This window comes from Panthera uncia (genome assembly GCF_023721935.1).
Source record: "Panthera uncia isolate 11264 chromosome B2 unlocalized genomic scaffold, Puncia_PCG_1.0 HiC_scaffold_24, whole genome shotgun sequence".
Taxonomy (NCBI): Eukaryota; Metazoa; Chordata; class Mammalia; order Carnivora; family Felidae; genus Panthera; species Panthera uncia.
The window spans coordinates 100,572,825-100,587,309 of record NW_026057580.1 but is presented as its reverse complement, the minus strand read 5'-3'; the positions used below and the strand labels follow the sequence as shown (position 1 = coordinate 100,587,309).

At 38.2% G+C, this 14,485-nt stretch overlaps 1 protein-coding gene across 2 annotated transcripts in view; it reads right to left on the bottom strand.

Moving 5' to 3' along the window:
• Positions 1–9,155: 9,155 nt before the first annotated feature.
• ADGB (androglobin) overlaps positions 9,156–14,485 on the bottom strand; it is a 161,898-nt gene continuing 156,568 nt past the window's right edge. For both annotated transcript variants that reach the window (XM_049654490.1, XM_049654491.1), the window contains exon 36: positions 9,156–9,483. In XM_049654490.1, the coding sequence (XP_049510447.1) occupies positions 9,298–9,483 (186 nt within the window). In that variant the 3' untranslated portion in view covers positions 9,156–9,297. The remainder of the gene's footprint in view (positions 9,484–14,485) is intronic.

The following is a 14,485-nucleotide window of genomic DNA, read 5'->3' as shown; positions in this document are numbered from 1 at the left end:
TATTCCTTTGTATCGCTGAGAACTATTCCATGGTATATGTCTATCACTGTTTGTTTAAACATTCACCTGCTTAAGTGTTTCGGGCTGATTCCAATTTGTGGCTATTGTGGATAAAGCCTCTATGAATATTCACGTAGAAGTTTTTAGGTGAATGAAGTTTTTATTTTCTGAGGTAAACATCTAAGAGTTCAGTTGCTGAGTCATAGAGTAGTTGCATGTTTAGTCTTTTTGAGGAACTACCAAATTTGCCAGAGTGACTGTGCGGCTTTATATTACTCTTGGCAATATATGAGTAACCCAGCTTCTTGTTATCCTCGTCAGAATTTGATATTGTCGATATTTTTTTATCCGTCTGATGGGCATACAATAATATTTCATTGTAGTCGTAATTTGTATTTCCCTGATTGTTAATGATGTGTTGTGCCGATTTGCTATCTCTCTTTCCTCTTCTGTGATGTCTCTTCAATGTCATTTGCCCATTTTCTGTTACTTTTTGCTTACTGTTGAATTTTGAGTTACTTATGTATTTTAGATACTGGTTCTTTGTCAGATACGTGGTTTGCAGATATTTTCTCTCATGTTTTATCTTCATATGATGTACTGCAGTGCAAGTTTTTAATTTCGATCGAGCACAATTTATTGAATTTTCCTCTTTCGGGATTGTGATTTAGATGTCAAGTCTAAAACTCTTTGCCAAAAATCCCAAAGATTTTATCCTATATTTTTTCTAAAAGTTTTATAGTTTTATGTTTCCATGTTAAATTCGTAGTCCATTTTGACTTAAGATTTATCGGAGACAACAGGTCTATGTTGAAGTTATTTTCTTTTGCTTTCTTTTGTTTTCTTTTTCTTTTTTTTTTTCTTTTTCTTTGTGTGTTTGTTTGTTTGTTTATGGATGTCCATTCTCTCCGGAACCGTTTGTTGCAATGTTATCTTTCCTCCATTGATGTGATTTTGAATTTTTTGCATCTTGGTCAAAAATCAACTGGGTGAGTTTGTGTGGATCTCTGTGGGGGATCTCTGTTCCATTGATCTATGGTCTATCAGACTGACAATATCTCATTGTTTTGATCACAATAGCTGGAGAGTTTGCCTTATATTGGGTATAGTAATTTTCCTCTTCACTATTTCAGCTGCTCTAGGACTTGTGACCTAGAGAATATTGGGCACGCGGGGACAAAGAGGCTTCCTTGACCAGGTATCAGCTATGGCAGGGTCCCTTCACTAAACAGCCGGGTATTTAAGTGAAAGGGGGGAATCCCAGGCCTGATGAAGGATAATGCTTCCGCCAGCTGCTTGTTTGTTATGGGTCTCAGCTGATTATCCTTGCCAGTGGTGTCAGCTCACCTGTGGTTGGAGAGATTGCCATTCTAACAGGGAGAAAAATGAACCAACCCCTGACTGCCTTCTTTTGCTAATTTGGTGATCAGAAAACAATGGGTCTGGGTGGTCTTCCTCTGTAGGGTGGGGAGAAGAAAGATGCCCTGCTGCTGGGCTGTTCTCCAGTCCTGGAGTCCAAAATCAGCTCATCTCCTTACCACTTTCCAGAGTCTTCCTTCGGTTGTCTGGGGCAGCATTTTCAGAGTTTATCGTTGTGTGTAGTGGGGAGGAGCAAGGATAAGGTCAGGAGTCAGGGTCTATCACATAGATATTTTAAAAGACAATAGATAAGCAGCTACTTATTTCAGTAAAGAAGATACTGGTATATCAAGAGTGGCGCTCGACTCTTCGTGCAGAATCGGACAGAAATTTCAGAGCCTGGAAGATGTGTGCCATATCCCCAATTAACTGATGTTCTTGTTCTTTATTAAAATGCTTAAACTTTCTTTTCTTTTCTTTTCTTTTTTTTCCCCCTTTGACAAAAATAGAGTCTGGGCTAAATTCCAATTTGAATAAGTACACTGATCTTCCAAATTCCCTTGGCAGTGTAAATCACACGCAGTTTTCCTCATGTTCTGTCTTTAGTGGAACAGGATGGCTGTGCGCACTGAGATAGATGCCGAGGTCGACTGAGAGCTGCCTGGAGATGAGACACCTTTCAATTAATTATCCCACCAGATTTACAATATTACCAGAGCCTACAAACTGTGTACTTGAATCAGCACTCTGTTTTTCTCCCTGATTGAAACCCGCTTATTTTCCTTGCCATTGTTTTCGAATCTGTTTGATACTTTTATGAAAATAAAGAGATCTGTTTGCTGAAAAAAAAATCATGTTGACATTTCCAAGTGCAACATTTGGATGAGTGTACTAGCTCCTGCCAATGAACCTGCACGTACCTCGGTGCTTTACCCTCCCACGTGGTAGTTCTATGGAGGAAAGAATCTCCACCTTTACTTCTCAATCGAACGCCTTCTCTTTGCTCTTATGTCCCTTTTAAAAACTGGTGGCCCAAAGCGCTGACACCATACGGTATTTTGTATTTAGATACCATTCTATTTTTTCCCCAAAAGATAGAATCTTAAAAACATAGAATTCACAAGATGCCCAACTCAATCTTTTTAAGGACAAATTTAAATCAATTTACATTGTATTTTAGAACTTTCAGGGAAATATTTCATGATATCTTTTGCAGATACATTCTAATATTGAGTAGCTTTATTTATAAGAGCATTTCTGCAAGTATTAGAGGCCTTGAGACACTCTTAAAAGAAAAAAAAAATAATATGCAGTAGGAGAAAGTATTTTACTATTTTACTATTTTACTATCCCTTATGCTAATTAAAAATTGAAAATAACTTTCTAGAGTAGTAATTGTTAGAATTTTATGGATAATCTGATTAAAACTACATATTTCACCAAAAGAAGATATGTATAATTGCAGGACTCAGGGGTCACCAAAACCCACCCAAAGCCCCCAGATTAAGAACACTTGCTCTGAAAGGTAAGTAAAGTTTCTCTGAGAACTTCTAAAGTATCTCTTCTGAATTTTAGAATCCATCAAATGGGATGTAATTCAAGGAGGAGAATCTAAAATAAAATTTGAGTGGATCAATTATGATTCTTTGGTTATATTTAACAGAAGCAGATTCCGATTAACTTAAGAAGAAATCAAGTCACTGGAGATATGTCTGAGTAGTTCATAGATTTGAAGAAAAACCCAGACCAGAAATGACATCCAGTCTTTGGCAGATACTAAGGTAATGGGCAGTCTCTTTGAGAGGTTCATAATGACTCAGCTTCAACTCTTTTGTTACTACTACCAAAAGGGATTCAGGGTAGGCAGAAAAAAATAAGAAATACCCATTATAGAATCCATGGACTTCTGAGAAGGTAAGAATGGAAACTACTGCTATCCTTTACCTTCACTGGCATTTAATAGTTTCATTATGGCCACAATTATACTCTCACTTCTTACTAATTTATGTCTGCGTATATATCCAGATGAATTTTGAGGAACCAGGATATAAAACCTGGTCAGCCTCCAAGAAGGATATACTTTCAAACAACCTCTTCACGTGTGGCCAAAGAGTGTAACAGACAAGAAGACATTCTGAGAAGATGGAACCAGGGGCCATGGACATCAACTGAACAGAGAAGTCTTGTTGGAGTACAAAATCAGACCTAATCATGGACTTCAAGGACCCAGAAGTGGGGACCTTCATGATGTCTACACTGAGTCACTGTGGAGGGTGTGTGTCTTTCATTCTCGTTTCTGAACGAGAGAGCTGAGTGATCCATAAATTGCATGTTGGGCTTGTGTTAGAGTAATGGACCAAAAACAAAAGAGAAGAATTCTCCTTTGGCCAAAGACATCAGTAAAAGGCAGGTACTGGCAACAATTTGGAATATTCTCATTTTAATTGCATGAACATAATGAGCTCCCTGGCTGCTTTAGTGGTATATGAATTAAGATCCCCTCTGGAAAACAAAACTGTCTTGACAAAACTATGATACATGTCTTCTGTGAACATGGCAGAATACTATTGGTGACAACCTGCCATCTGGTATTATCACAGTCTCTTAAAGGGTGTGAATCTTTTTTCAGGTTCTATAAACTATATTTTTCAATATTTTCACATGATGGCCGATCTGATACATTTTTGGAAATGATCATAAGCATTGCTGTAGACCCATTTTAACATCAGCCTAATAGCCCACATGATGTGAAATAGAGCAGTTTATTCGATTGTAATCTACTGAAACCCTACTCTGTGAGGTTTTATGCTATAATTTGTGGGTGATTAAAATGCATAATATATGACAATTACAATTTAGTCCTTGCACTCAAGGAGAGTATAACCCATTATATAACAGAGAGATGAAATCTTTATTCAGAGTATTAGAAATGTTCTTAATGTGACAAGCTAATTAAACAGTAGTAGCACAATATAAGAAATAAAGCTTATCATCCAAATTTGAAGCATCCAGATTTCTGAAGGCCGAGAGTTACTGAAATCTGCAAATGATATGTGAGCATCTCATGAGGAATTTTAACTTCCCTTCAGGACATTTTTCTGTCATATCTGTAAACCACAAATGAATTTTTGGATTTTCCCCTGTTTTCTTCCTCTTTGTCTTTATGGAGCTAGAGATTATTTAAGTGTTGATAAATGGAGAGTAAATATAAGCACTCTGTATGAATCATTAAATTGGAAAGCAGCTTTTCAATCCAAGTTGACTATTTTTTGTTTTTCAAGTAGGCTTCACACCCAGAGCGGAGCTTGAACTCATGGCCCTGAGATCAAGACCTGAAATGACATCAAGAGTCAGATGTTTGGAACGCCTGGATGGCTCAGTTGGGTAAGAGTCTGACTCTTAATCTTGGCTCAGTCCATAACCTCAAGGTCATGAGATCGAGCCCCCGCCCAGTGTGGAGCCTGCTTAAGATTCTCCCTCTCCTTCTGCCCCTTGCTTATGTGCTCTCTCTTGCTCTCTCTCTCTCTCTCTCTCTCTCCAAATAAATAAATAAATAAATAAAGAGTTGGATGCTTAAGTGTCTGAGCCCCCAGACACCCCCAAGTTGACTATTTTAAATACTGTTTCCATGCAGTCTTTTTTTTTCTTTTAATATGAAATTTATTGTCAAATTGGTTTCCATACAACACCCAGTGCTCATCCCAACAGGTGCCCTCCTCAATTCCCATCACCCACTTTCCCCTCCCTCCCACCCCCCATCAACCCTCAGTTTATTCTCAGTTTTTAAGAGTCTCTTATGGTTTGGCTTATTTTAATAGTTAATGACTTCAGACGATTTGCTATGGCAATGATGGTCTTAGACAAAACTATGTTTGCCAAAGGTTGTTTTCCACACATTATGTTGTAAAATATGCAGACTTTGGGCACATGCTACTCCAGAAGTAACAGTTAAAAATTGGCTAAGTTCATGAAAAAATACATGGAAATTTCAAAGTTCCTATAGAAAAAAATACATACAAACAATTTTGTATACAATTAATTGTATAACAATGTAACCATTAATTCATCATTAATCAAATAGTCCTTGATCAGGTTGTATCTAATATGATTTTGGCCATTTGCACAAGTTTAAACTAATATTCTTAGTGAAAATAGCATGTAAATTTTCTTTTCAAACCTGTAAAATATTATAGAGATATTAACCAACTGAGCCCAGTTTCAACAATGAGCTATATTGATTTATATTATTATTATTATTATTATTATCTGATGTCTTTCTATGTAAAATAGTAATTTGGAATCTTTTCTACAAAAGCAAACAACATTTTTTACAAATTTTCTTTATATCTTTATAAATATATCAACCACCCACAGTGGAATGAAAGAGATATTCATATGCTATCTGTATTGGTGATTCTGAAATCAATGGTTTGATAAACATAGAAAATAGTGTCATTGTATTATATGCCAGATGGGAAAAGGATTTTTTTAGAATTAATAAAACGTATTAAAAGTGCTTGATTTATTTGGATAAACTTAGATTTGTTTAAAGCTATGGATTGAAATTATTATACATGGTAATTTGTTATACGGGTTCACTTAAAAAATAAATCATACTGTCTGTTGATGCTGCCCTCTGTGCCTGTACCAAAAACAAGGATGTTTAGCCTAAAGTTCTGAGCACATGCAAAGTCTTCAATATGTAATGAAACTATTCCGTGAAAACACACCTGTGGTTGGAAACTATTTTATCTAAATCAAGATGAATAGACTGTTTCATAGTTGATTAGACAAAAAATGTTGCACCAGCTTAAAACAAGTTTCTTTCATAATGTTAATTTCAGAAATGTCCTGTGAAGGCCATTGAAAACTTTCATTAGTCTGTTATAAATGCTCCCACCTGGAATATGGCCCAGGGCACACAGTTTCGTCTCGGAGCCAATTCCCTTATACATGGCCCTTCTTGTCCCTTCCCCCACTACTTTCCATTTTCCAAGAGGCAGTGGATGGCTAGGGTTTCTTTTGAACAAAACTGAGACACAAGGTAAACATCAATTAACGAGTGTCAGAATATCATGCAACATTTTTTTTAATGTGGAAGAATAGTCTATATGTAACAGAGGGCTCAGAGACCAGAAGTCAGTGTTTTTTGTTTTTGAAAACTTGATTTCTAAAAGCTAGTTAAAAGTTTATGGAAGTTGTCAGCAATTTTCTGATCCATTTAAATGAAGACCGTCCTTTGTTACATTTCAGAAAACACTATAGCGCACACTGTGATTTTGCAAAAGGGAAAGCCACAATCCTATTCTTCGGTGGAGGTGTTGGAGACCCTGAGGTGTTAAACTGCTCTTATAACGATGTTTCATAATCACTAGAGTTGCACCCTGGGGATTATTACTATTGACTCAGAAGCAGGCCTGTGACTGCAGAAGAGAAAATTGTTTTCTCTGCTCTTACAAGAGCCCCTGAGATAGGGGGAGGAGGGTTGGCCTTAAAGTACTTGAGGGCATAGAAAGAGGTAGATGGCAGGAGAATATGGAGAAAGAAACTGAATGAGAGGCCATCCATGTGTCAAAGACAATGATCTAAGGATTGTAGGAACTATGAGATGTTTTGTATCTATACCCTGGTTAACTCGATCAACACAATGGAGGGTACTTATCTAGCTATGTATTCTAATGGAGTTACTTATTAACTAAGATCCACAGACATTACTATCTTCAGCTTCTCATTAATATTTACTGATCTTCTATATGGAGATGATCTCAGTGGGGAGAATATTTAGGAAATATGTGGGGGCATTTGGGGTTGTCCCAATAATGGTAGAGAATTACTGCTATTTACTGATTGAAGGCTAAGGATGTTAGCTATCCCTCAGCATTTGAAAGAGTCACATACAACAGAGAATTCTCTTACCTCTATATGATTTGAATGGCCCATCATTCACATAGTCTAAAGGTAAGATAATGACCCGAGAACCTAATTCTGTAAGATACATAAAGCAAAGGTGTTTTTTGCACAGATTTAAAGTTCACTGAATATTTCACAGATGCAGCAGTTGCATACACTAAGGGCATGGTTGTCTTTGAGAATTTGCCGAGCTTGTTCACCATTTTGGAAAATGTATCACCAATGGCAGCCCCATTCCAAAAATTTGAGTGACAATTACAAACCCCCTGTAAGTCAGTCTGCGTGCATTTGTATCAACTGTGTTGTCAGTGATTCCAAGCATAGGAATGAACATTGCACCTCGTGTCCTGTGTCCCATGTATTTCCAGTGTAGTCACTCCAACCTTTTATGTAGTAATATGTATAATGCCTTATTACAAAATAATTGACTTCGTTTTTCCTTCCTTTTAAAGGACCGGCGTTATGTTTCTTTTTTATTTATTAGGAAATAATTTGTTAAATCTACCACCTTGCCACCTCTTTTCTGTTTTTACCACTTTTTCTTGTATGGAAAAGATCTGGAAGCAAAGTAAATATCCTTCAAAGAAGAATTAGCTGAGTCGATTATATTTGTGCCAGGGAATATTTCACAACAATCAAAAAGAATGAATTACTGGGCCACCTGGGTCGCTCAGTCAGTCGAGCATCCAACTTTGGCTCAGGTCATGATCTCACGGTTCGTGGGTTTGAGCCCTGCATTGGGTTCACTGATGTCAGCGCAGAGAGTCCTCTGTCTCCCACTCTCTGTCCCTCCCTCACTCATGCTCTCTCTCAAAAATAAGCAAATAAACGTTAAAAAAAGGTTTTAAAACAGAATGAATTACTTTTGTCTCAAAGAGGTTTTGTATTGCTTGGGGAGAAAAATCAAGATATGGTGAAGCATGTAAAATAAAATGCCATTTTGTAAAAATAGGCCATGATATAATATAAAATATTGATGTATGATTATATGAGATGAATGACAAACATGGAAACATTTATACCAGATTGTTATCATGTATTATTTCGCGGGGCTGGCAGAGCATAGGGTCATGAAGGAGAGTTTAGGCAAAGAATAATAGAGAGAAAATGCATGTGCTTGCACATTTAAATAAAACTGCATATATATGTATAGAGAGAGAGCTGAACATTTTAATACTAAAGATTTAAATAAATGAAAAAAGGAAGAACACCTATCAAGGTGGAAAAGCTATGACTGATTAAAAAATACTGTTGGGAGTTTTCATCTGAGAAAGTCATGAGTTCAAAGTGTGCTTTTGGGAGCAGTTCATTTCCTATCATGTGCCTCGGTGAATGCACTCACTGCAGTTTTCTATAACTGGTGTACAAGAACATGTTCTGGGTCTTACACAAAACACGAGGCTGCGACACGTGACAAGGGATGTGTCTGCGATCACATTCCCTAAGTCTGGGTGACCTGGCCTGTGAGGATTCAGAGTTCGCGCTTAACTGCTGTGAGCTTAACCCACAACAGATTTTGCCCAATGAAGGACGTTTATGGAAGTTCAGTTTAAAAAAGAAAAAAAAAAGCACAAGACTGAAGCGTATTTTAACAATATTTTAAAGTCTTTCAAGTTAGAAACAAAATTTCCTGGAAGAACCGTGGCTGTTTTCCTCATCGTTGAATTTTTTCAAACGCAATCCTGTTAGCCCATTTCTGATCTTGTTTTACTACTTGCTGAAAATGCAGCAATTCAGAGGGAGACACGTACATTTTATTGTATTCTAAATATGTTGAGGCAATTTTTATTGAAATTAGAGAGACCTAAACTCTAACGATTACTCAAATAATAGGTTTCTGGGAAAACAACAACAACAGCAAATGAACCATAAAATGCAGAAACCAGTTCTGAGAAGGAAAACTTCTATTTTCTATTGGCCTAATACCTTATCAACAGGAAAGGTTATAGATCACTAAAAAAAATAAATAAATAAACAAATAAAGGGATTTTCCTCTTCAGAAGAAGGTGAGTTTTGGGCTCCTTCTGGTTACTTCTTCTTTCCTTTCTTCTTTTCCCGTGTGTCAGGAAGCGGCGTCTTCTTTTCTGTCTCCGCCCAACTTGCTGCTTCCTCCGCAGCCAGAGCTTCCAATCTTAGGCGCTCAGCTTCCAGCAACTTCTTTCTATACTCTTCCCGGACACTGAAGATCTTCTGCCGGGCTTCATCTAAGGAGTCCTATTCCAAAACGAAACCTCAAGCAATTAAGGTTTACTGATAAAGAGAGAGAAATTTTTTTTGAAAGCAATCCCTTTATCCCTCCCTTATGCCCATAGATTCATGTGGCAAATTACTGAGGCCAGATGAAAATTAGGTTATGGTCTCAAATGTCTATCAATACATGAGACACGAGAAGGCAACAAAGGGGTACAAGAGATTTTAATGGAACGGGGAATAAAAGCATCAGTAGGAGAAAAGAGAGAAAGGTGAAGAGATAGGTATGCGTTCAAATATAATCTACAAAACATGCAGCTCATCGTGTCCCTCACAGGAATTGTGCTAAGTTACTAGTTTCCCACATTGTTCTAGTCCCAATGAAATGTGTCTGAGCTATATTTGAAGAACTTTCAAATAATATCACCTAGCTCACTGGCTACCTTTCTTATTGTCAGTTTGGCTTTCATTCAAGGACACCAAACTGAATCTGAAATCACATCTGGGTCCCATTCTTACTCACTTCTACTCTCACCACCGGGATCAATTGATTCACTTGGTTTTCTGGACAATACATCCCACTGACGTTTCTTCTACTTCACTAGCTGCTCTGTATCAGTTGCCTTTGCTGATTTCTCCTTTTCCCCTTCATCTCTCTCTCTCTCTCTCTCTCTCTCTCTTTATTCCTTCATCTCTAAATGAGGGGATGGCCACATCTTAGATCTTAGGCCTCTTTCCTTGCTGATTTTATCTAGCCCCATTGCTTTAAATTCATTTCTCTACTGATGGGTCCCCCAAATTTTTTAATCTCCAGCCCAAACCTCTCTTCCAAATTCCAGAACTATACATGTAATTTCTATTCAGCATCTCCATGTGACTGTAATAGATATCCAAGAATTTTGTTCTTTTAAGTTTATTTATTTTGAGAGAGAGCATGAGCAGGAGAGGGGCAGAGAGAGAGGGAGAGAGAGAGAGAATCCCAAGCAGGCCCTGCACTGTCAACATGGAGCTCAGTGTGATGCCTGAACTCATGAATCATGAGATAATGACCTGAGTCGAAACCGAGAGTCAGACGCTTAACCAACCGAGCCACCCAGATGCCCCAAGAATGCTTTTTTTTTTTTGGTCCAGTACATATATCAAAAAATGTCCCAAACTGAAATCTTTCTTTCCTCTCAAACCATCAGATTTGATGGCCTCTCAACCCTATCAGTTGTTTAAGTGAAAGCCTCAGAGTATTTCCTGACTCTTCACTTTCTTTTATAATATACCAAGAATCCATCAGAAAATCCTGAGTCTACTTTCAAAATATATACGATATTCAATTGCTTTTCACTACCTCCACTCTGCAACTCGGTGTGAACCACTGTTATGTGTCCAATGCATCCGCCTCCTCACAGATTTATCTGCTGTTACATGTGCCCCATTCCATACTTACTTGTTTTCCACACAATATTCAGAGTACTCCTTTTAAAACAGAAGTCCAGGGGCGCCTGGGTGGCTCAGTTGTTTAAGTGTCCACCTGCGGCTCAGGTCATCATCTCACGGTTCGTCAGTTCGAGCCTCGTGCCGGGGTTTGTGCTGACAGAACCTATTTCAAGTTCTGTGTCTCCCTCTCTCTCTGCCCCTCCCCCACTCATGTGCGTGTGCATGAGCGCACATGTCCCTGTCTTTGTCTCTCTCTCAAAAATAAATAAGCATTAAAAAATAAAAAGTAAAATGGAAGTCAGATCATGTTACCCCTCTGCTCTTTAGAACCCTGTCGTGGTTCCATACATCCCTCCGAATAAACGCTAATGTCCTTCCAGTCTTTTGCAAGCCCTATGTGATTACCTTGTCTGTCCACTTCCCCCCAGTTCCTCTCTGACCTCCCCTCCCACTCATCTACCCCTGGCTCACTCTGCTCCAGGGGCACAGACCTCCTTGCTGTCCTGCCTCTAACGCACCAAGACCAAGTGTTCACTCCCCCGGGGCCTTTACTCCAGCCAGTATCTCTTCTGAATCACTGTGTTCTCGTAGTGTTCCACTTTTCTTTTTTTTCAACAAAAAAAGGACCTTAGGACCTTAGGACCTGGGCCGAAGTTGGATGCTTAACTGACTGAGCCACCCAGGCCCTCCCCAGCCCCCCACCCCTGCCACAAAAAGGGTAATTTTCAAAGCTATAGGCAAGAACTGAGTTAATGACCTATTAATGACTGACTTAATGGCAACATTCTAGAAATGTCTAGAAATGGCTTCCCTGAAAACGTTCACAAATAAAGCAGTGATAACTAAGGGCCAATGTAGGTTTATGAAGAGGCTTTGGCTTTCTCATTTCACTTGCGTTTCTGATAGTATGGGTACAATTATGGTTCAGCCTGTTGACGGTTTCCTGTTTCAAGAATGATACAATTAAAAACAGAAGGATGAACGAACTGATGCTAACCAGAAGAGAATCTTCTAGAGTAACTGTTTTGTCTTCATTGCTGAATTCTTCAAGAAATTTTGCCTGGTTTTGCAACTTGCAGAAGTTGAGTGGAGACTGCAGAAGAGCTAAATGTCAGAACCAGGCTCTTCTCCACGCTTTGGGTGGAAGCAAAGCACTGTATCTACCACAATAAAATCGGCTTTACTAAACCTACTGCATGAGATGATAGTGGTGCCATATTAAGAAGAGAGAAAAAATCATCTAAAGGGTTTAGTGTAAAGTAAGTTTAATATATATCCGTAACCTCTTGAGGATAGGCATGCTTTTCTCCCATCTGAAGAGAAATGTCGTGCTGACGATGTTTCTATTAAGATAGCTTCAATCAAAACTAGGATTTTTGTACCTCACACTTAAAGAATGAGATCTGAATTAAAAACCATCCCAGTTGATACGTCTTCCCTTATGGCCTTCCCATCTACTGCATTTTCTTGTCTTTTAAACACAGAAAGAAACTAGCTGATTGGCAATAATGAATTTCCCTTTTGTCTTATAATATTTTAATTTAAACTATTTTCTATACGATATGAATTGAATTTACATAATTTTAACATTCATTTATGGATTCACTGATTCATTTTTGAAACAAATTTCTGTGAAATAGACACCTCTTCCAGGTTTGGGGTATACAACAGTGAATCAAAGTTCCTGTTCACATATGATCTATATTCTACACAAGACATATTTAAAATGTGTGCATGTTATATACATATATATGTTATATATGAATGTTATATATTTATATATGATAAAGAAATACTTCTAATATTTATAAATAATATGTATCAAATACATACCTTCCCATGCTAAACCATGGTAAATCCTTTAAAGAAAATAATAAGGCCAGATACAGGTATACAAATCTTGAAGGATGCTAATTGAAAAATAATAGCTTAGAGAAGATCTCTCTAATAAAATGGCAATAGATGAAAGATTGCAGAAAGTGAGGCTGTAAACCATTTGGCTGTCTAGGGGAAGAATATTCCAGGAAGAGGTGGGAGCAAGCCAAAGGCTCAGAGGTGGGAACATGTCTGGCTATTAGTGGAAAGGTGAGGTCAGTTTGGAAAAAAAGAACAAAAGAAGGAAAGCATATAGAATCAGAGAGAAAAAGATTAGAGGGGAAAGTGGACACTAGATTATAGAGAGCTCTAGACACCATAGTTAAGCCTTTATTTCTTAGTGGAAAATGAAGCCACTACAGGAGTGAGATAGTCCCACTCTCCATTTTAAAGATGTACTATGATCCGCACCAGCGCAGTTCATAAAGGGTTTGCAGTCGTTCTCCAGGCCTAGGGTAGCACTGCAGTGTGTGTTAGCATGCTAGGGCTTTCGTAACAAAGTGCCACAGACTGGGTGGCTTAAGGAACAGTAATTTAATGTCTCAGGGTTACTGATGCTAGAAATTTGAAATCACGGTGTCAGCAAGATTAATTCTTTCACTGAAGTTGTATGTGACCATGTGACTAGCTTTGGCCAATGCAATGTGACAACGAAATGTAACTGTGAGAAGGACCCTCTGCTCAACTTCACTGGACCTGTAGCTACAAGGAGAAATACTCTTTTACTGTTTTCATCCAGCGGTTGCTAAACAAAGGCCTATGGAAAAATCTGGCTCATTGCCTAGTTTTCCAAATAGAATTTATTGAAACACACGTAGGCGTTATCTTTGACTGAATTTGTGGTAACAACGGCAGAGTTAAGTAGATACACATATGGTCTGCAAAGGCAAAAATATTTACTATCTGGCCCTTTATAGAAAACAAGTTTGCCAACCCCTGTCTTAAACCACTGAGACACTGTGGCTGTCTGTTACCACAGGATAAAATAGTTTATCCTCATGGTTAGAGTCATTTTGGCTTCTAACAGAGATTCCATTGTAGAAGGACATGATGGAAGCAGTGAGATCAGTCAGGAGGCTATGGCAATAGAATAGAAAACACTGAATAGGACACTCTGAATAGAAAACACAGACCATTTGGACTATGGTGGTAGGGGTAGAGAGAATGAAAGGTGATTGAATTAGAGATATGTTTTCAAGATAATGTTGGCAAATGTCGATTATGGGTTAGATGAGGGAGGTAAGAGAAGTCAAGGATGTCTCCAAAGTCTGCACTCTGAGCAATGGAAAGACTACAATTGCCCTTCCTGGGTGGGGAATATTGATGGAGGAAATGTTCGGGCTGACATGAAAGAGAGGGCAAAAATGACAAGAATGATAGAATAATGGATTTGGAGAGGTTTGGTTTAAGATGCCTATTGGACAAACAAGAGAAGGTGTCAAAGAAGCATATTCCTCAGATCAGCTAGTGCTGGAAACAACATAGAGAACCTAATGTCACTGTGGCTGAAACGTTTAGAAAGTCTTGTAGCCATCAGTATCTTTGGGAGTGTGTGTGTGTGTGTGTGTGTGTGTGTGTGTTGTAGGAAAGAGGGAGGAAAAAAAAAGTCTTTATCCACTATAGTGGAAGTCAGCGATATATATTTATCAAATTTTCCCATTACTTGTATGATACTTCCATTTTTAATTAAACTTGGTCTTCTTCACTACGCTAATCCACCCCC